The sequence below is a fragment of the Pinus tabuliformis genome, chromosome J (genome assembly GCF_031772625.1).
Source record: "Pinus tabuliformis cultivar Carrire ecotype Pingquan chromosome J, CPIR1, whole genome shotgun sequence".
Taxonomy (NCBI): Eukaryota; Viridiplantae; Streptophyta; class Pinopsida; order Pinales; family Pinaceae; genus Pinus; species Pinus tabuliformis.
Window position 1 is genome coordinate 859,512,557 of NC_142295.1, and position 24,094 is coordinate 859,536,650.

Below are 24,094 nucleotides of genomic sequence, written 5' to 3' on the forward strand. Positions count from 1 at the left end.
GATGAGAGCTTGCAGTGAATCAAATGAGTTATCAGGCTTATCTAACTTCTAAGTTCCAATGCAATGCATCATCTTTTAATGAAAGGACAAAGAGCTTCATTCTGACATCTTCATGATTGTAGACAGCAGTGTGAACATGTCTTCGCAGAAAAGATGTGAGCTTCTTGATATGAGCATCAACAGTGATTGCATTATTCCCCTAAAACATAGGGATCTTATCCATACCAGCATTTGGAAGATTATGAGGATACCCTTGGACATCGGTAAAGTTGCAAGGCCTATAAAAATCCATGATGTCCTGACAAATGGGATCAGGGAAAAGCAAGTGGATATCAGTGAGGGCTTCCTGTCCGAGAAAAAATAAGTTCTTACTAGAATTTAATTTGTTTAACCGGGCTCTTAGAGGATTTTCAAGATCAGGAGCAGAGTTAGCCAAGCTACCAGGATTTCTTCTAGTATAAGCTCTTGTGAATGGATGAATAAGTGGAGTCGCCACCCAAACAGGAAACTAACCCAAATGTCCAGGTACTAAGGTGCAAATAAAAAGGTGAACAAGGTCATGAGAAGCTTAGTGAAGCACTGGGCCAAAAATCTTAACACTGTTTATCCACACGACCCAATTAATTTTCAACCCTGATTGATAACTTTTAGATGCAACTTGTTTATTCTGATTCTATTCCCTACCTTTCTTTTGATAAGTATAACCTTTACTTCTAGCAATTTCTAGAATCTACTCCTGAGACGGAGTTTCACCATATATCTGTGTGATAGGATCCTTTTCATCATTGAATTTGTTGATGGTGAAAGATGAAGGGATCATGTTTGTGCGACGACCTTCCTCTGAAGAATTAACATTATTTATTTGTTCACTGGTTCCTTCCTCTAGGAGTCTTCTAGCAAGAGCACATGAACTTTCCTCATTAAAACTTTCACATTGTCTGCAAAACAGAATAGGTTGATCGACGACATTGGCAGACTCAAGAGGAGTGAGAGGCCTTTGATCACTCAATGGGTTCCCTCTTGGCCATAAACTATTGTTACTTCTATTATTATTATTATTATTATTTCTATGTTGAACATTTTGATTTTGATTTCGTTCCATTTGGATCAACCTAGACTGCATGGCACTTATTTCTTTAGAATGCTCAACCCTCATTTCCTTAATCAATTGAGTTAATTCATTGATTGGGTCATGCTCTACCTCCTTTATTACGTTACCTTTATTTCTGACTAGACCTCTTTCAAAACCAAGAATTTTTTACTTACCAGATGTTTTCTTATCATTTTCTAACTCTTCAGCAATAGCTTGAGCAGTGTCTAAATCAGTTGGTTTTGCATGTCTTCTCTCATAGGATGTATCGACACAAAAGGCCTCAAGATATTGCTCTAATAAAGATTTTTCTGGAGGCTTATAGTCCTAAGTCATTTCTTTGATAATTCCATTGCATGTTTGATTAAATTCCTCAACTGTTTCATTCTCATTCTTCTTGATGTTATTGATAGCTTTGAAAAGATATCTTCCTTCCTTCTTGTCCCCATACTTACCCTTAAATGCATTGATGAGAGCTTGTAGAGAATCAAAAGAGTTATCAGGCTCGTCTAAGTACCAAAATGGCCAAAACCACCCTGCCAACCTGGGTACAACCTAGGTACTCAATCTCAGAATGTTTTCCAATCAAAGCTATATGATCCCCCGTGCCCAATAACTCCAGTACAATCAAAACTCAAGAGTGTTTGTATCTTTGTGTTAAAATTTTTCTTTGTTTTTCCTCCTCCCCCTTTCAAGATTTCCTTCCTCCTTTTATTTCCTCATCCACCGCCTTCCTCCCATCTCCGTATCAATATTTTGTTACATGTAATTTTTATGAAATCAAATCTCATTTGATTTCGTTGATTTTATTTGGATACACAGATTTGATTTAATAAAGTTTATTTATTATTTTAATGAATTAATTTGATTTATTTAATTTATGATTTTAAATTAATTTATATTATTATTTTATTAATTTTAAATTTTAATTTGTAAATTAAAATTAACTTTTTCTGTTAGTTTTAAGGATTTATCATATATATGATACTCTGGTGAGGTATTAATTCATTACCTTAATTTATATCTCCTCCTGTAGTAACTATCTTATATATAGTGCGATACATGTAGGTCCATGCATACGTAGCTATGGTATGGAGGTCTCATATGTATGCTAATACTCGTATTTTATTTATAGGTGGGTCATTACATACATCCCTCCTTCCAAAAACTTCGTCTCAAAGTTAGGGTTTCTAAAATATATTAGTGATTAATGTAAGTATATAAGTCTATATTTCAAGATTGAATTCGTTTTATATGGGTACTTAAAATTAGTTTTCTTAAATATTTTAAGATTTTACAACTATAATATTCATTTTCTGCCCCGGTTGGTTCCCCAAGCTACTCCAGAATCATCCTATCCTTCCTAATCTCTTCCGCTTCCATCCTATCCGTCCTCTACTAGAGTGTGCCATGGTGTTAACTATACTGACTAACCATTCATAGGCTCTCAAGGGTATCATCGTCGATTTTATCAACCTGATTGCACAATACGCATCTGGCAGTCATCATCACGCATTTAGGGGAGCGTGATTCGCACAGTCCTCCCATGACTCCAGGTTTTGGAGGATAAACGGTGGGCAATACCTCCACCCCTCCTAGTGGGATCTGAGTCAATGCTCTTTCATGGAACCTCATTGCATCTTAATTGTACTGAAGTTTTTGTCATCACGTGGTCGTTTTGGTAGCAATGCTATCTGCAACGTAAACACTTGTCCATATATTATAACATATGCATCAGTATATATAAAATAAATAGTTAATGTCTAGCTCATACATGTTGTTATTATAACATATTTGGTCATGTCCTGCTCATGTTCTTACGTCCATATGTGATCCTTCCAAAATCGTTTTGATTATCAAATTTAAAGTAAAGTAAATATATACAAAATATGGCTTAAAGTTCTTCAAAATTGACACATGTTGAGGTATTTTTGACATATCATTTCTGTATCTTCTCAAGTAGCTGATCCAGGGCTATACTTGTCCCACTGGACCATAACTTGGTCTACCAGACGATACCTGAGCTATCGAACCCTATGTTCCAGGATACGTAATGGTTCAACCGAAATGATTCCCTTGTCCCATACCTGCAATTCCTTCCATTGAAGGTTATGAGATTTGTCGGCTATGAACCTGACTCTTTTTGGAAGGCTGCATTTTTTGGTGAAGTAATCAAGGAGATCCGACCACCGATTTGACAGATATCGACTGCCCTAATTTAGGGCTGATATAGGGTTTGCTGCTGCTGATGTAAATCAAATGTTTGTACTATTTCTCTCTACTGAATTATTGAAGATAAAAGAAGATTTGATCAAAGGGTTTCCCCATATTGGGGATTGTCCCTGGCTAGCCGCCACGTCTGGTGTCTCTTGTCTTGGTTTGTTTTCTGTCGATCGTTTAATGTTCTATCGTTTAATGTTCTATCTGCACTTTACTTAATGTACATGTGATTGCTAATCTATCGACAATAATAAGAAAAAAAAGTAAACTGCTCTAAGCATAGAACATACCATAACTTAACATGGTATCAGAGTTGAGGTGAAGACAAAGCTCGAGCAAGAGCAAGAGCAATCACCAAAGAGAAAATTGGCAAGGCTATCCTAAAAGAACTATGGGGTCCTCAACACTCTTCCCCACCGAAGACAAGCTCCATGAGAACTCTGACTATCATGGATGGAAGATGTCTCTCGATCTGACTTTAGAAGATCAAGGAGTGTTGGACCATGTGAGAGGCAATATTGTTGAGCCTCCATCAAATGCACTCGTTGCTGCCAGGAACAAATGGAAATCCGGAGAAGTCAAAGCAAAGAAGAACATCCGGGACTCTATCGACAAGCACTTGGTGGCCTATGTTTTTGAGCTGAACACCTCCAAGGAAATCTACGATATACTGGTGAGTTTATTTAAAGTTAATGATGCAAATCAAGTTTTGTTTCTTAGAAATACGCTGAAGGAAATTAAGAAGGGCAAAGATGCAAATATGCAAGCATATTTCTTAAGAATCACTGAGATCAAAAGCAATCTCTTATCTATTGGGAAAGTAATTCCTGACAAGGAAATGGCACTCACAACTCTTGGACGACTACAATCTGAATGGTATATATTCAGGACTACTCTCCTCAACAATAATGTAATTCCTGGATTTGAGGAATTAATGGCTAGATGCATTCAAGAAGAAGCAAGAATGGAAGAACAGGAAATGCCCACACTTAAAGGTCATCCCGCTACCTTTTCTTCTCATGCTAAAAGAAGAAACCATTCCAAAAGGAAGACTGGACCAAAGGGTGGAAAAGGAAGATGTTATCATTGCAATAAATCAGGTCATTATGCAAGGGAGTGTCCTGATAAAAGGAACTCACACAGGGATGATGATCAAAATCCCTCTCAAGGCAATCAAAGAAATGGCAAGTCAAATGGCCAAGGTAAAAGGAGTGCTGGAAATCAAGGAAGAGGACAACCATTCAAGAAGGCAAGACATTCCAGATGACTATTCTCGCAAGACTTGGATATACTTCTTGAAAAAGAAGGATGAAGTATTATCTTGCTTTCGACACTTCAAAGCCTTGATCGAGAATCAAACCGAAAAGAAGATCAAGATCCTAAGGACTGATAATGGGACTGAATATGAATCTAATGAGTTTCATGAATTTTGTAAAGAGGCTGACATTAAGAGGGAGACCACTACACCGTACACTACTGAACAAAATGGTGTGGTGGAAAGGAAAAACTGTATGATTATGGAAGTTGTCCATGCTATGCTCCATGATCAAAGACTTTTGAAGTTTCTATGGGCCGAAGCTGCAAACACCGCCGTATATGTACAAAACTGATGCCCCCATCAAGCATTGGGTTCCAAGGCTCCCGAAGAAATGTTCACCAGTAAGAAACCTGACGTATCTCATTTTAGAATTTTTGGAAGCCCTGTATATTTTCATGTGCCGAAAGAGAAAAGGAACAAATTGGGTGCATCTGGAAAGAAAGGAATCTTCGTGGGCTATAGTGAAATTACTAAGGGCTATAGAATCTATGTAGCCGGTCAAAGGGAAGTCGTGATTAGTCATGATGTCACCTTTGAAGAAGATATGGCTCTCAACAAGGTGAATAATCTTCCTACTGTGAGGAGCTCTCAAGAAGCTGACACCAAGGAACCGAAAGAAAAAAATGATGAAACAATACTCGATGTGGAAGAACCCATGGATCCTATTGATCCTCCTCCACCTGAGCCTTCCTCTTCTAGGAAGAGGCCTGCATGGCTTAGAGGGACACTTGATGATGTTGAAGGACACGTTGCACCCCAAGGAACCTTCCGTGAAAGTAAGAAACCAAACAGGTATCAGGGATACCTGACCATCATGAGCACGATCATTCAAAATGAGCCTTCATCATTCTCAGATGTCGTCAAGCATCAAGTACGGAAGGATGCTATGACCGAAGAATACGAGTCTATTATGAAGAATGACGTCTAGGAAGTGATTCCCAAACCCCTGGACAAGACAATTGTCACTTCTAAATGGCTTTACAAGATAAAGCATGCAGCGGATGGAAGTGCGGAAAAGTATAAGGCTCATTTTGTCGCTCATGGCTTCTCCCATAAGGAAGGTATGGACTATGAAGAGATATTTACACCTGTTGCCAAATATACCACCATCTGCTCGATCATAGCCCTTACGGCTTCACAAGGATGGAAACTACATCAAATGGATGTTAAGACCGTGTTCTTGCATGGTTCAATCAAAGAAGAGGTCTACGTGGAGCAACCCGAAGGATTTGAGATTTATGATCGAAAATCTCATGTGTGCAGGGTGAAGAAGGCCCTCTATGGGCTAAAACAAGCACCCCAAGCATGGTATGAAAGGATCGATAGCTACTTGATGAAGCTAGGATTCACTAGGAGTGAAGTCGATCCCAACCTTTACTTCAAGGTTGAAGATGACAAACCTCTCATACTGGTGTTGTATGTTGATGACCTCCTTCTAATAGGTGCAGACCCTCTCATTCACAAATGTAAGAGGGAGTTGGCTTCTGAATTTGAAATGAAGGACCTAGGACTGATGCACTATTTCCTAAGACTCGAAGTTTGGCAGAAGCCAGAGGAAATTTTCCTATCTCAACGAAAATATGTGGTCAAGATATTGGAAAGATTCGGTATGGTCCACTGCAAGCCCGTAACTACCCCGATGGAGCTTGACTTCAAAAAGTTAAGCAGTAGTGCTGCTGGACCTGTTTTACGAAATGCCACCAAGTATCGTCAACTCGTCGGAGCATTAATATTCTTAGTGAACTCTCGTCCAGACATATGCTTTGCAGTCAATACGTTGAGTCAACATATGGTTGAACATCACCACATACATTGGATTGGTGCAAAGAATCTGTTGAGATATCTTCGTGGCACAATTACTTATGGGTTAAGATACACTGTCGGAGATGTGAGACTACTTGGATATACTGATGCTGATTGGGCAAGCAGTGTGGTGGACCGTAAGAGGACTTTCGGGTGTTGTTTCTCCTTGGGATCTGCTTCGATATCCTGGATGAGCAAGAAGCAGAAGTCAGTGGCTTTGAGCACCGCTGAGGCAGAGAATATTGCTGCTAGCATGGCCTCCTGTGAGGCAGTTTGGTTGCGAAAGCTCTTCAGTGAGCTATTTGGATTTACATTGGATACCACCGTGATCCTATGTGACAACCAGAGCGGCATCCGTTTATCAGAACATCTCGTATTTCATGATCTTTCCAAGCATATCGATATCAGGTACCACTATATTTGAGATATGGTGCAGCGAGGAGAAATAAGGCTCCAACATATCGATACAGATGAATAGGTCGCTAACATTCTAACAGAGCCCCTAGGAAAGGTCAAATTCCTGACTTTCCGAGAACGACTTAGTGTCGTCCAGAGACCCTCCGATGAGGGTCAAGTATGATGTACTGAGCTCTGGGAGCTCCAAGGGGGCGCGGGGTACTTCTTAGAGCGACACATGACCACAGGGTGACTCATCATCCCCTGTTGGTGCACTTGGTACAAGGAAAAAGGTTCAACCTTCCTCTGTGACACCCCGTGGCGAATATGGAACAGGATGATTAGTTCTCCTGTGGGCCTGGATGATGTGTTCTCCATGGCGATTGTGGACAGGATGATTCGCTCTCCTGTGGACAAGATGATTCGCTCTCTTGTGGACAGGATGATTCACTCTCCTGTGGACAGGATGATTCACTCTCCTGTGGACAGGATGATTAGTCCTCCTATCGAGGCATCCTACCCATGCAGTCTGGGACTCATGGGAAGTACCTCTCATCTGATCAATGAGCAGAGAAATGAGGATAGGGACCATAGTAGTATTGATGGACGCATCATTGTATCTACCGTACTCCCTATGCTAGGATGGCCTTCATTGATCTGGGATCAATGATATTGGTCTAGGACCAGTGAGAGTGGTACACACTCTAAGACTGACTTCGGATCAGTGGAGGATGGTATGACACATCCTCGATCATTTCTTCTTCTTCATAATTCAAACAAAGCAGAGCAGAGCAAAACAGAGGAGAACCAAGCAGAGCAAAGCAAGAAGGGTCAAGCCATATAGGACAGTGCATTTGATGGATGGACAGCAGTGACGGTCCGACAGATTGCAGATGAAGTTCTCCCTAGTTGAGAGGGAGTGTTAAAATTAGCAACTAGGGCCAAACTTCATGTGGATCACCTTATTCATGGATGATAATATTTTTACTAGATTCCTCTCGTCGAGAGGTGTAGGATTGATCTAAAGATCATCCCATTTCGATAAGTATTTATGGAGATATAAATTTATTTTGATTATGGACTAATTGTCAAAGTCGGCTAGCAACTTATGTAGGCTCAGAAGCCCAACAGTCGCATCTATTCAACCCCAACGTTTTGCATATCAATACAAGGAGTATTCTCCTCATTTGCACACTTCACTCTCATCACATCTCCCTCTCCCCTGCGCAGAAAAAGAGTCTCTTCTCTCTCCTGCACAGAAAAGACTCTTCTCTCACACGTGTGGAAGGAAGGACGCATATTTTAGGGCTGCAACTGTAGATCGGAAGTTTGACCAGCGTTGACCATCATTCTCTCGCTGGACTGCGTAGTAGGTGAACCTGACTCTCCTTGGAAGGCCACATTTTTTGGTGAAGGAGTCAAGGAGATCCGACCACCAGTTTGACAAATATCGACTACCCTAGTTTAGGGTTGATCTAGGGTTTGTTGTTGTTGATGTAAATCGGACTTTTGTACTATTTCTCTCTGCTAAATTATTAAAGATAAAAGAAGATTTGATCAAAGGGTTTCCCCATATTGGGGTTTGTCCCTGGTTAGCCGCCACATCTGGTGTCTCTTGTCTTGGCTTGTTTTTTGTCGATCGTTTGATGTTCTATCTTCACTTTACTTAATGTACATGTGATTGCTAATCTGTGGATAATAATAAGAAAAAAAGTAAACTGCTTTAAGCATAGAACATACCATAACTTAACATCCATGAAATCTGATAATTTCATTTATGAATACTCGAGCTACATTGGCAACTTCGTAATGATCTCTTACGGGAATGAAATGGGCACTTTTCGTTAATTTACCCACCACAACCAGAATGGCATTGTGCCTTTGTGGAGTGAGAGGTAGTCCGACAATAAAATCCATAGAAATTATCTCCCATTTGGTCATAGGAATGTCATGAGGTTGCAAGAGACCTACTGGGTGACAATGATCAACTTTCACTTGCTGACATTCAAGACATTTTGCAATGAATTGAACAATATCGTGTTTCATGCCTAGCCAAAAGAAGAGTTTCTTGGTATCAGTATACATTTTCTTAACCCCGGGATGTGCACAATACACTGCTCTGTGGGCTTCCTTAAGGATGGTGTCTCGAAGATCCCCATTATCAAGAATATACATCCTTCCATGAAATCGCAAGATTCCATCATCTTCTAGTTCATACCCCTCAAACTTAGGTTCTTTTGACTTTTTACTATCAAGACTAGATCTTACCTTTAAATACCAGCTATCTCTTATGAGATGTTCTAGTACTCGTTGCCTTAAATCTATTTTGATAGGTATGAGGGAAAATATTCGAGGTCTTCTGCTTAAAGCATCTGCCACTACGTTTTATTTTCCCTTGATGTAAGATATTCCAAAGTCATACTCACTTAGAAATTCACTCCATCATCTTTATCTAGCATTCAAGTCTCTTTGAGTAAACAAACACTGTAGACTTTGATGGTTTCTTTTGAGCATAAAGCTTCGCCCTACTAGATAGTGTCTCCATATCTTTAAAGTTAATACTACAGCGGTTAACTCTAAATCGTGAATGGCGTGGAGTTCTTCATGAGGCTTTAACTTTCTTGAGGCATACGCTGTCACTCCTCTATCCTGCATTAATAATGCACCTAATCCTTACTTGGACGCATCAGTACATACAGTAAAATCTTTGTCCATATCAGGAACTCGTAAGATTGGTGCACTGGTCAACAGTCTCTTGAGTTCATAGAATGCTTTATTACATTCCTCAGTCCATTCATACTTAACACCTTTATGTTGAAGAGTTGTAATTGGCTTTGCAATTTTGGTGAATCCTTCCACAAATCTTCGGTAGCAACCTACTAAACCCATAAAGCTTCGCACTTCATGTGCATTTTTCAGTGTTGGCCATTCCATGATTGTTTTTACCTTCTCAGAATCTACTGAAATTCCTTCACCAGATATGATATGACCTAAGTAATGAATCTTTTTCTGAAAGAAAAAACACTTGGATAATTTTCCATATAACTGGTGTTTTCTGAGGCAAGGTAATACTATCCGTAAATGATCTTCATGCTCTTTCTCATTCTTGGAGTAGATGAGAATATCATCTAAGAAAACTTGTACAAATTGATCAAGATATTTGTGGAAAACGTTGTTCATAAGGTTCATGAATATTGTTGGTGCATTAGTCAACCCAAATGGTACTAGTAAGACCTGCCTAGCAGGTAAAAATAGCAAAAAAACTATACCCGTTTGTAAATTTGAAATTGCAAAATTATATGTTAAATCTGAAAGTATACCTCAAATTTTTACAATTTTATTATGTATAAAGGAAACACTACAATGGCAAGGACATATCAGCGATGATGACGTGATCAGGCAGCATCACCGTCATTAACACCACCACCGTCGCCATCACCATCTCCATTGCCACCACCATCGAGATTATCATCAACACCAATCGCTCCAGCACCGGAGTTGACCGTAATAATGCACTCATTGGAAGCCATATTGGAAACATTAAACGGGTCGACAATGACTAAAACCAATGAAGAGCAACCTCAACCCATTGAAACAAATCCAGCGAAACCAAAAAATTCTGAGTATAGACAATCAAAGTAAGATATTTCTAGGGAGCTACAGAAAATTAAACTCCCAGAATTTTCTAGAGGGCGAGCTGGAGAACGTACTGAGGCATGGTTAGAAGGAATTAACAGATATTTTACACTAAGAGAGTACTCTTCTTCTTCAAAAACAAAAATTGTCGTATTTCAATTGAAGGAATTTTTTAATCAATATTCTATATTAATTATATTATATCCCTGAAACTTAATACACCTATTTATATATGACAAATATATATATAAATAAATTAGGACACATAGTTGCTGGCATTATGACACACATTTGGCACTATGACACAGGTGTTGTCCTTGATGGCAACTCACTCAGATGACAGATCACAGTCTAGATTCACAGAATAAAGAAAAGAAAGGTATACGCAGGTTCCCCACTGACCAAGCCGCGTGTACACGCGAGTTAGCAGACCAAAATGAGCATATAACGTACACATGCACTTTCACAGAAGGAAAGGCACGTACATGTTGAAAAACTAAGTTTTGGTCCGTGGTATTTGGTCCACGGTATTTTGATCCATGGTATTGGTCCAAGGTATCTGGTCCGAAAAGTTGACCCCAGGTATTTGGTCCAAGGTATTGGTCCTAAGTGGTTTTTGGTCCATGGTATTGAGTAAAGCCTAAGACTATAAAAAGAGGAGAAGATCATTAGGCAAAGGTACTCAAGTATTGAATATCTGATGAAGAGCAAGATCTAGTATACAAGTTATTGGGTTATGGTGCATAGCTGGATCTGAACCAAGGATGAAACTTAGCGCTTGATAAAGGATAAGATCTAATGATGGGTCAAGATCTTAAGGCTTGAAGTGAAGTATCTTTATGTGATTTGATCATTTATCTGAATAACTAGCGCATGTTGTAATCTGTAAATATGATGACCTGGGTATAACTGAAGTCTGGAATTATTGTAAAGTTTCAATCATCATTTACAGATCTATACGCAGGTTCACTTTAGAAAAGGTGCGTATACACGCTGGTTCTGCATATCAAAACAGCATATACATCTTAAATTTGATCTGCAGATCTGTACGCAGGTTCGTCTTGAAAAACGTGTGTATGCACACATGTTCGACACATTGAAATAGCGTATACCTCATAAAATATGTTTTCGCTGCTTCTGTTTGCTATTGCAGTGTTCTGGGTTCTGGTTACAGTGTTCTGGTTACTGTATTTTGATTACAGCATTCTGAAAGATCAGATTGAAGAGTTGTCAAAGTGATTGGTTGATTCAGTAGTGGTTGGTGCAAAGGAGATTGGTTGATTTGATGATTGAATGATGCTATTGATGGATCCAGTTTAAAAATTTATGAAATGTGGTCCCTGAAATTAAAAAAAGGTTGTAGCCTTCTGTAGGCCGGCACCTATGTATTAGTAAACATATCAGCTAGTACAAGAGCTAGGGGGTTGTAGCTCCCTTCCAAAAGAAGCTGGAGAACGAGAGAAGGTTTTAGCCTTCTGCAGGTAGAAGCCTGCGTACTGGTATAAGACTACGCCAGTACAAAAATTGTAAAAAGAAGTTTCTAATTTAAAAAGAAGATAGAGACAACTGCAGCAGGTGGTTTTCACCCACATTGAGTTTCCACCTTATATCTTGTGTTCATGTGTGTCATTTTTTGTTCTGTTTTTACTGCACCTAGTTAATGTTTATATGGTTTTTATGCATTGATTAAAGATCAACATATGATGAATTAACTGAATCATAAGTTTGTAGGATATACGCTAGTTGCCTTAAACACAGTTGCGTATATACGCGAATTCCATTAACTGAAGTAGCGTATATGAATCTGATTATGGAAATGAAACTTTATTGACTTGCTAATACTGATTCACCCCCCCCAGTGTTATTTCCAACAATAGTGAACAAATAGTTTCATGTGTCCTCCTCCTCTTGGTGTTTAGTGTGTGTAACGCTACTTTAGCTTGATGTTGCTTGGATTAGTGGTATTATATAACATATATACAGCAGTTGAAGGAGCAGATAATTTGAGTAATGTAATTCCTCTTCTTTGTACAAGTTATTAGGACTTTCTATTGCGGAGGGTGATAACATGAACAAGTCATAGTGATCATTATGGGGGTGTTAGTATTTAATGGCCAAATGCAGAGTATAATGTATAATACATAAATAAATGTAATGTAGTAGTGGCTTGACAATAGGCATATGAGATGTCAAGATGGAAATTTGAAAAGCTTACTTAGGAAACTGAAAGGTCATATTAGGAAGTTGAAATAAAAGGTTCTTTCAACCTTTAATATATGTAATGTACCCCCATGGGGATGAACGAATCTTCCAAATTAAAAAAGTCTATATCATTGTTATCATCTTGCTCCGTTTTGTGTGTTTTGTGTCTGCATCATTCAGAATTTAATATACAATATCATATGCTTCTAAGATAAATAGCTCATTTACATCCCGTTTTTTGTCATCACAAAAATGTTTGTGTTTAAACTTTAGGCGCACAAGTTGCCTTCACTAGACCTGTACAGCATGAATGTGGACATAAGTATACATTATCTTCATATGAAAGAATATATATATTTTCTAGAATGGAAACTGATATGAGAATAATTCCAGTCTGAGAACAATCCACAATCGAAGCAGAATAGAATAGTTTGTTTAAATTATTTTCTCATAGAAACATTGGTTTGGCATCTTCTCACAGGTGTCACAAGCTTATTAGCAGACACTTCTGAAACGGATTAGACACAGGCATCGCAGGAATGCTCAATGTAAAGGGACATTGTGATATTACCTTTTCAAATCCCATTGCAACAAGATTCTGAATGGCTTCATCATGAGTTTGTGTATGTCCCTGCATCAAAAATCAAGTGCAATGATGCTTTCTTCTAGACACTGACAGTTCAAACAGAAATGCATCCATTTATGAATATGGAATCATCTTTTACCTGATTCATATGTGTAGGGCCTGATTGTTGTGAATTTTCCCTATGTGTGGGCCTGCACAGATAATACCAATCACCACATACAAATGATTAATCACTATACCTACTCGACTAATTACCTTAATTTACATGTAGACCCGAGAAAGAAACACAGCCTATTTAGATAAGAAGTATACTTTTTCTCATGGAGATAAAAACTACCAACTATAGCTCAGGAAACACAAGAATGAGAATAATTAATGGTCATGGAAGATCCTTGCACCTTGCATTTGATGTTACAGTCTCACGAGTGATTATTGGCATCATTGGAGAAGGTGCTTGTGGTTAGCTACTCCTATCAAGAAGTCTAGTTTGTAGTTCTGTCTCAGAACCAATCCTTGATGTTGATTGAATTTGGGAAGACACAAGTGTCCGACCTCTCCCTGGAAATCTAGGATCTTCCAAAGACTGAAAATAAAACCAAATAAAAGATTATATAAAAACAGTTCTATTAGATAAACTATCCCTCCTTTCCCTCCCTACCTCTCTCACAGGCACAAATATAAATGCAAAAACAAACTGTTCATGATTCCTTTTATCCTGCTTCTTTCTGAATTTCAAAGAAGATATTTGAATTCCAAAGAAAAGCCTGTTGATTTTTCTTATAATAGAACATGATTTTCGTATCTGATAATTACTTCCAATAATTTGTATTCTCTAGTTGTCTTATGTCACTCATATCACTAAGTAATTATATGTAGAAAATCTCAAGCATATTGCAATAATAACCATGGGATTAAAAAAAAGAGTCAAACACAATAAGAGACACAAGATTGTTGAAATTCTGAAGTTCTATGCTGTAACAATTACTTGATCCAATAACTTCTTTAATCTGCAATATTAGTTAAGCAATTGTAGATAGAACATAAACCATATACACAATGGACGACAGCCAAGAACTCAATAAGACACAATGAGTTTCGGTCCAATGACCAAGCCAAAACCCACAAGGGGAAAACCCAACCAGATTCTTCTTCTACTAGAAATCAAATGTTCAACAGAGATACAGAATACAATGAGAGAAAGAAGTTCACCCAAATCTGAAGAAGATCTCTGATAGAAGTAGCTGAAGCAAACACTGAATTACTTTGGCTCACCAAGTTTTACTCTCACTCTTCAAGCCTCTCTCTCTCTCTCTCTCTCTCTCTCTCAATTCTTCTCTAGCCTCTCTAGTTCTCTTTCTCAAGTTCGTACTCTCCTTTTGCAATGCACAAGTGAGTGAGTAGTAGAGAGGAAGAGAGGCACAAATATATAAGAAGAGCAAGGAGGTCGAATTCATGAAAGAGTAACTTCCATGCCTTGAGGAGAAGTTACATATGCCAAAATAGGAGTGTAACTTATGCCATAGAGGGGGTACGCTTGCCTTAGAAACTCATGCCATCAAGAGGAAGTAGTAAGTACACATGCCTTAGTGACTTGTGCCATAAAGAAGGAGAATGCATGCCTTAGTAATTCAAGCCATTAAGGAGAAGTGTAACATATGCATTAAAGAGGTGTAAGAGGAATCTTTTTATAACGAGTCATTAGAGTGTGTAAGAGAGTGTAAGAGGTGCGTAAGAGCATTAAAGAAAGAGTGGAACGAATCCCTTGAGAGAGAGAGAGAGAGAGAGAGAGAGAGAGATGTATCATTGAATGAGAGAGATCGATTTGCCATCAAGGAGAGAGATGTAAAGTGGCATGATTGAGTTGCCAAGTGGGAGAGGTGACATGTAATTCCTCTTTAGATAATATTATAGTATCATAAGTGTAATAATAATAATATTAATAATATTGATTATTAAATTAAAAATTAAACAATTTAGATTGATTAAGGATAAGTCAATTCCATCATCTATACATGATTACCAATTGAAGCAAGGTCACTAACTAATTTTGGAATGTCATGGTTGCAATAATAGACATGACTTTCAAATTTCAATATTTAGAAAGTCAATCTAGAATAGTCAGAAATGAAATTTTATTCAAGGAAATTCATCCCTTAACTGCCAATTTTCAACAAAGATTACCCATGGAAAACCCAACATTGGGAAAAACCTAGCCAACTTTTCTTCTAAGGAGAATTCACTCTTCAGCGAAGTTTACAATATAAATTGTCTAGAAATTTGTGCCGATTTCCAAGCTTAAATACTAGTCAAACCTGGTCAAAGGAGAGAGAGAGTATCAGGCTTATGTTTTGTTTAGTCAAATCTGGTCAACAAGCTGATTTTCAGACTGTTCTGCTTCTGGTCAACTATGGTCAAGGAGGCTGAATTTCGGACTGTTTTGCTTCTGGTCAACTATGGTCAAGGAGGCTAAATTTCGACCCTGCAACTTCCTCAGAAAAATCAGTCAAACTGTCACAGTTTCCCTTCAGTGAACACTGGTCCAACAGTTTCGTCAACATCCTTATTTTTGCCCAAAGATTTCAATTTCAATCAGCAGTCCAGTCAAATATGCTTAGTAACCAGTCAAATATTCCAAGTCAAAGTGATCCAGATAATGCCAAGTCAACGCTGGTTGATGAATCAAACTTCAATTTCAGATTTCGATGGTCAACTTCAGACTTTTTCTGCTCCTTCACATGTGTGTACAGATGACGTCTTGCTCTTTGGACTCTTGAGTGATCTGAATTTTTGTCAAGTGAGGAGGCCTAATTGTCTATTTATAGTGGTCAAATGGGTGCCATTTTGACCAACGGTCACGTCTAAGAGTGGGGCCGACTTCGGCTTCCTGGAGCCAAAATAAACCAATATGAAAAATTGAATTTTCTTTTGATATTTATAATTTCTTTTTGCTGATTTGCAGGGCTCCTTGGCATGTAGGAATACCTCCCAATGCTACAAAAAATCAATAAAGCCTCTCTTCTGGCCAGTTCCTATTTTTAATCACCAACTTCTTTATCTATAACATAGTTTTGAAACCCAGAACCAGGCTTTGAACTAGGCCACCTATCAAACCGTGGTTCAAACCGAAACCGGATCAAACCAGATTCAATGAACCAAAATTGAAAAACTACATAAAATAATTAAATTTTAGTATAAGAAATAATTTTAAAGATTTCAAACCATGATTCCAAACCATTAGAGACAAAATATGCAGGTTTTCTCATCTATATACCATGTAAGGATGCACATACCAAAATGGCACCAAGTCCAAATGGTAATGCTAGTTCCATTATAAAATTCGAATTGTGCATGTTGTCAAGCAGAGCTGAAGAGATACTTGGGAATCACTTGGAATGCTGCCCTAATCAATTCATTGAACATCCATTCATTTCTAGCACAGATTTGTATGCTTGAATTTCTAAATCAGAGATAGTAATTTGCTATATGCAACCCAAAATGGAGAGGGGATAAAGTTAAATAACAACAGATTCTTCAAAATCATCATTTGCCAGCATTATCTTCATGAGGATTAGTCACTACATAAAAGCATAAAACTGAAATCCATCCTCTACATTCAATTTCCACTGCTACAGTCAACTAAACTCTGTTCTTTTGTGTCTTCTGAGACCTGAACCATAAACTTAATTAAACAGATACTGTCCATACTAATTTCTAAAGAAGCTATGAAACTAGACTTCTATGATCTATAATATACTATTGCAATATAAAGAAAAGGAACGCCATAATATCTACACTTGGATCCAAAACAACAGAAATTTGTTTTCAATTTCCAATTAGATATTCTCTGTTCTAGTCAATCAAATTACCACTCTGCCATAGAACAGAAACACAAAACAGCAGAAAACAAACCAAGTAATGTCAAAACCTAAACCAACAGACCGTTAAATTTTCTATGTGCCAATCAGATTTACTGTCTTATGTAATTTTATGCCCAGAAATTTTCTTTTACCAATAAATAATTTTCTGTTGTAAATTTTAGGTTCTGAAAACTACAAACAGCAATAATTGGCACCTTTAATAGCAGTTTTGTAGTGGAAACAAAATAGAAAATAACCCAGAAAATTAGACAAGTCACAAAACAGGAACAGAAGTTTGTCCTCCAACTTATTGTCACATTCAATTAATTCAGAGAAATCATTGAGCTCCCTAACCAGGGAAAATGGCCCACGAAAAGTACAAAGAATTTATAGCAAAACCTGAAGAATTTTCCAGCAAAGATTCCAGCCTCCCAATCACTTGTGCAGCCCTCCTTCGGCCTCCTATGCATCCCAAGTGCAGCCCAATGTGCTAGCCACTTCCCATGTGTGAAGCCCTCTTGTATTCACAAGTACAAGTTCCCTGCTAGTTTTCTTGCTGCTGAAAATTTTCTCCTAATGTCTCTTCTTTCCTCAGCATTGTGACTCGCTCATAAAAATCTACAATTCGAAAGATCTTTCTCTGAATTTTCTCTCAGTTGACTAGTTGCAATATGCAATGTGCCTTCATCCTCTCACTTAGGACCCTCTTATAATTCTCCATGGTAAAATCCCTAACCACCGAAGTGATTGAGGACTAGGATTAAATCTTAGCTCACTTAGATAAACAATGGAGATCAGATCTGAATCACTTAAATAATTAAATATCTATCCTTTAATAAAACATTAGTCTATGCCTATATTAATCATTTTAATTGATCAATGTGTTTTTCTTAAGTTAAACGTAGGAAGGAGATCATATTAGTTGTTTTTCTCGAAGAACCACCTAAAGAGGACTTCACTTCCACAAGCTAAGACACCAAGCCTATGTGAAAGACCCTCCGATGCTACGAAACTCAATACTCCCTCCTAGCAAGGAAGGGATTCTCCACCACTGCCAGCTTGTCTCTATAGAAAACAAATTTCCCTTTCACTAGAAGCTTGCTGGGAATATCTGCTACTTACTCGTCTGTGGAAATGTACCACAATCTCACAGCAACTCTCTAAACCTTGTCTGTAATTAAATAAATTTTGACCTCTATGTGCTTGGACCTGTCATGAAACACTAAATTCTCTAAAAGCTTGATGTAGCTTTGGTTATCACAGTAGATCATAGTAGTTCTCATCTCAAGACCAAACAACCCTGCGAGCATCTTCTGAAGCCATATGGCTTCACAACTTGCCAAACTTGCTGCCATGTATTCAGCCTCTGCTGAGCTAAGTGCTACTGAATGTTGCTTCTTACTAAACCACAAGATCATAGTTGATCCAGTGTTGCGAAAATCGCGATCGGGATTAAATCGGCGAGGGTCCAAAATCAGAAAAAAAATCAGGAAAATCAGGACAAAAATCGGTAAAAGTCGGCAAATACAAGAATATTCAATTTTTTTCAATTTTTTAATATCTAAAGCATCCACAACATAAAATAAATGCATTGCCACATAAATATGATAAAAGTACTAATATATAAGATGTGTAATATCATTTCTAGTGCTACATCACACATAAGTTATAACAGTGAATCATGTTCTGAATACTAAGTCCTGAGTCCCAACTCAGCCTAAAAATATCAACAAAAAATATAATAATGTATCTCATATCATGAGTCATAATGTCATATACAATGAAATGAACCAAATAAGTAATACTATTGATTTCCTCTGCCCTTCTTGCAAGAAAATGCAAAAGCTTTCCCTCTAGATGTAGATGGCAATGGAGCTAGTAGTGGACTCTGTTGTGCTCTAGAATCTGAAGAACTAGGAGCTATAAGAGGTAGACCAATGACTCCGTTGTACTCAAGAATCTGAAGAACTAGGAGCTATAAGAGGTAGACCAGTGACTCAGTTGTGCTCTAGAATCTGAAGAACTAGGAGCTATAGGAGGTAGACCACGTCCTCCACTGGTGATAGGGGTAGGTGTCCTCTTCCTGTCACTCATCCTCCTCCTCCTCCACCTCCTCTACCCACTCCACTACCTCCTCTTCCTGTCACTCCTCCTCCTCTTCCTCCTCTACACCCTCCACTACCCCTGACCCTGTGACAACCGAACCTGAGGTTGTAGAAACAAACATGGGGGACAATGAGGGAGACAAAAGAAGCGAGGAAAAGGAGTTTGCCCATATTTTGTTGAAGGCAGTGCAAGACTTGTCTAGGAATATTGAAGGAATGGGCCAGTAGAATGGCAACGACAACAAGGGTAAGGGAGTCCAAGGGGATTTCCAATTTGGAGAAGGATCTGGCACTTCGCAGCACCACGCATCCCTTAATCCCAACATGCCACTTATTCCAAACACACCCCCTAGGTCTACCATTCCCATGTTCCTAACATCTGGAGTTGGTGGGCAACTGAAGCAGGAGGATGCGCCTTATGGGGACTATTTCTTGGAGTATCAGTCCTATGGACCTGATTTTGGGAAGGCCATCACTTTCAAGGATTTCTGCCAGTTGAAGGGTAACAATAGGCCCAAGGGGCAAAGTGGAGGATGCTACATGCAGGAGACAAACTTGCAGCGCACTATGGGGAGGTTGTTTCTCCCAACTTTCAATGGCTTCCAAGAGCTAGACCAAGGCGTGGGTCGAAAAGTTGGATGTTTATTTCCAATTGAATCAAATGACGTAGGGAGAGGCAATCAAGATTGCCACATTGCATCTGGAGGGGGAACCCCGTGGTTCCATGGGTTGACCACATTGGAATTGCAGGAGTCACCAGTTATGATGATTTCACCAAGAGGGGGTTGGAGCGGTTTGAGAGGAAAGATCCTGAGGAGTACTTTGGGAAGCTAACAAGGCTCAAGCAGACCGTGAGCGTTGAAGCATACATTTCAAATTTTTTGAGGTTATTTGTGATGGTGTCGGATTTGTCGGAGACTAGGAGGATCTACATGTTTGTGCACAGGCTAGCAAAGCCATTACGTGTGTTAGTGAGGTCCAATAGGCCCACTACATTACAGGACACAGTAGGGAGAGCCCAAGACTTACAGGATGCCCTACCTAGGGCTCGAGCACCACTACCCCCCAGACAGGGTTTCCAACAGAGGGGAAGAGACAACAGGGCTTCACCACCGAGGGCCAATCAAGGGCGTGGGCAACTGGATGAGGAGACTCGGAGAGACCTCCGGAGGAGGAAATTATGTTTCACCTGTCAGGAGTCGTGGTCACCAGGTCATAGATGTGCAGTGGGAAAGGCCCATTATATCGAGGTCTTCTCTCACAGCGATGCAGAGGATGAGACATATTTTGAGATGGGTGGAGATGACAGTGCAGCACCTCAGGAGGGAGCACCACCACCACCACCACCACCGGCAGGGGGAGTTTCCTTTGCATCTTTTGGAGGGGTCCTTGCATCACTGCGCGAGGTACCCAAGTTTTTGACCTTGAGAATCAGAGGCACTGCTCAGGGGCAGCATGTATTAGTTCTGGTGGACAGTTGGGCTACCCACAATTTCATTGATGCCCAGTTGGTTTAGAGGAGGGGCATCACAACTAAGGAGTTTGAGGATTCTCATATCTTGTGCCTCAGGATAGGACCATGCAGTGCACATGCTACATGCCAACCTTGATAGTGACCATGGGGAACTACTCCATGACAAATCACTTCGTTGTAGTGGACGGACCGGACACCAATGTGGTGTTGGGAGTGCAATGGCTCTATTCACTTAGTAGAGTCACGACCAATTGGAGGAAGTTGGAGATGGAGTTTCTACAGTCGGATGGCAAGCCAGTGTTGCTACAGGGAATGCACACATACCCACCATAAAATTGTTTCGGCCCACGAGATGGAAGCTGATTTGAGACATGGGGACATTAAGTGGGTTGTGGAGTTGAGGATCTCAGAGGTTGGGGGTAAGCCCAAGCCACCACATCCGAAGATACAAGCTATTTTGGACAGGTACCCAGTAGTGTTTGGAGACATACCACCGAGTCAACCACCTAACCGAGGGTTTGAGCATACTATTGAGCTAGAGTCAGGAGTACAGGCCATGATCGCCACTCCTTACTGACATCCCAAGGCATATCGGGATGAGATAGAGAGGGTTATCCACGAGTTGTTGGCACTTGGGCACATCAGACCCAGTTCCAGCCCTTTTGCTTCATCGATTGTCTTGGTGAAGAAGAAGGATGGGTCCTTGCGCATGTGCATAGATTATCGATCCCTCAACAAAAATACACTAAAGAACCACTACCCCATCTCACGTATAGCTAAACTGATGGATGAGTTTGGGGGGGTAGGGGGTAAGTCCTTTTCAAAGATTGATTTACGGTCAGGGTACCATCAAATCCAAGTGAGGGACCAAGATGTCCCAAGGACAACATTCTGGTGCTATTATGGGCACTTCGAGTTCTTGGTTATGCCCTTCGAGTTGTCCAATGCGCCAGCTACCTTCTAGTCATGCATGAACCACGTATTTCATGGGCAGTTGAGGAAGTTTGTGCTAGTGTTCTTCGATGACATACTGATCTATAGCCGGACTTGGGAGGAGCACTTGCAGCACATTGAGACAATGTTGCGCATTCTGGAGGAGCAACAATTTTATGCTAAACTGTCCAAGTGCGAGTTTGGGTTGATTGAGATGCTCTATCTAGGGCATATCATTGGGGTGGACGGTGTGAGAGTACATGAGGAGAAGATCTGAGCTATCCAGGATTGGCCAGAGCCTCGGAATGTGACAGAGCTGAGGGAATTCATGGGCATCTGCACTTAATACAGGAAGTCCATGAAGGGCTTCTCCCAGCAAGCAGCACCCCTCACTGACTTTATGAAAAAAGGGGCATTTGAGTGGACCATTACAGCGCAGGAGGCTTTTGAGCGCCTCAAACAGGTCATGAGTAGTTATCTGGTATTGGCACTTCCCGACTTCACCCAGCCCTTTGTGCTAGAGTGCGATGCATCGAGAGTGGGTGTGGGGGCCGTGTTGATGTAGGGAGGGCACCCCATGGCTTTCAAGAGTCGAAAGCTACTTCCCCATGAGCTATTGTACACCATATATGACAAGGAGATGTTGGTCATCATGCATGCGCTAACTAAGTTCATACAGTCTTTGGTGGGGAACAGGTTCAAAGTCAAGAAAGGCCACAACAGCCTCAGGTTCTTCTTGGAGTAGAAACAGTTGCAGGAAAGGCAGCAAAAGTGGGTGAGCAAGCTCCAAGCATGTGACTTTGACATTTAGTATGTCAAGGGAAAACACAACGTGGTGGCTGATGTGTTTTCCAGAAGGTTAGCTGCTCTCTCTTTGATGAGTATTTCCCTGGATTGGAGGGCGCGGCTACTAGTGGAGTACTCCAAAGATCGATTCACATGTGAGGTCCTTGATGGGATGGTGGCAGATGACCAGTACAGGGTAATGAATGAGGTGATCTACCTCCGAGACCGGATTTATTTGGTACGTAGCTCTCAACTGAGGGAGAAGATTCTACAGACTGCCCATGACTCACCACTAGCAAGGCACCAAGGGTTCGCAAAGACATACAGGGCCATTAGAGATCGTTTGCATGTAGGGGCCTCAAGGATGATGTTCTAAGGCATATCAGAGAGTGTGACACATGCCAGCGGAACAAGGGTGAATAGTCACACCCTGCAAGCTTATTGTAGTCGCTTCCCATCCCTAAGGGAAATGGGAGAGCATATTGATGGACTTCATTATCGGGTTGCCCACAATACAAGGCAAGTACTGCATTTACGTGTTGGTGGATCACCTAACTAAGTTTGCTCATATCTTCACCATCTTACCCCAGTACTTGGCCTCAAAGGTGGCCGAATTGTTCTTCAAGGAGGTGTTTCAGCTACATGGTCTCCCAAAGACAATTGTCAATGACCGAGACAGTTGGTTCTTGGGTGGATTCTTGTAGGAGCTATTTCGGTTGGTGGGCACTGAGCTCACTCCGAGTACTAGCTATCACCCTCAAACGGACGAGCAAACGGAGATAGTTAACAAGTGGCTGGAGGGCTACTTTCGTAACTATGTTACAGGTCAACAACAAGCATGGATATGGTGGCTGCACTTGGGTGAATATTGCTACAACACTATATACCACATGTCCATAGGTATGTCTCAATTCCGAGCTTTGAATGGTTACGATGCATTGCCTTTTGCTGACGTTATGTTTGGAGACAGCAGGGCCCCAAGGGCCAAGGATTGGATATAGGAGAGCCAAGACATTTTGAGGGCTCTTAAAGAAAACTGCAGATGGCCCAAAAACCAGTAGAAGCTTTATGAAGACAGGGACAGAGTTGAGAGGCAGTTCGAAGTAGGGGACTTGGTCTTCTTGAGGCTTCAACTGTATCGATAGTCATCTCTCAAGCTGAGGGGGGCCAACAAGCTCAAACCCCGCTTCTATGGACTGTATTGTGTCACTCGAAGGCTTGGGAAGGTAGCATATGAGCAGAAGCTACCCCCGGGGAGTCGTCTGCACACATCTTTCATGTGTCTTCCCTAAAAAGGCGTTGGGGCAACAAGTTACAACCATAGTTTTAAAAACCGGTCTTGCTAACCGGTTACTAGTCTAACCGGCCAATTAGCAAGCTCACCGATCGAAACCGGCCAAAAAACCCGGTTCAATCGCCCATTTCGATAAAATTTGCCCTAAACTGGTGCTAACCGGCTGGTTAGAGGCACGCCCACCGTATTGTCCAAAAAGTGTAATGCAGACTGTGTTTTAGGGGTTTTGGGGGGAAACTAAGGGAGTTTTCCCTCCAAAAACACCGTCTCCAAGCCTTTAAGAGGCCCCTCTCACTCTAATTTCTCTCACACAACTGATTTGGAGTGTTTGTGAGTGTTTGTGAGTTTGTTTATGAGCTTGGAGGGTGTTGAGTTTTTGCTGAAGTAGTCATCT

General features: G+C 40.2%; 1 protein-coding gene across 1 annotated transcript in view; it reads right to left on the bottom strand.

Annotated features, from left to right (window-relative positions):
- Nucleotides 1-24,094, bottom strand: part of RBL15 (RHOMBOID-like protein 15) — a 330,258-nt gene that overhangs the window by 70,049 nt on the left and 236,115 nt on the right. Inside the window, 3 exon segments of the mRNA XM_089378613.1 lie at nucleotides 13,237-13,296; nucleotides 13,391-13,442; nucleotides 13,650-13,834. Of these exon segments, the coding sequence (XP_089234739.1) occupies nucleotides 13,237-13,296; nucleotides 13,391-13,442; nucleotides 13,650-13,834 (297 nt within the window).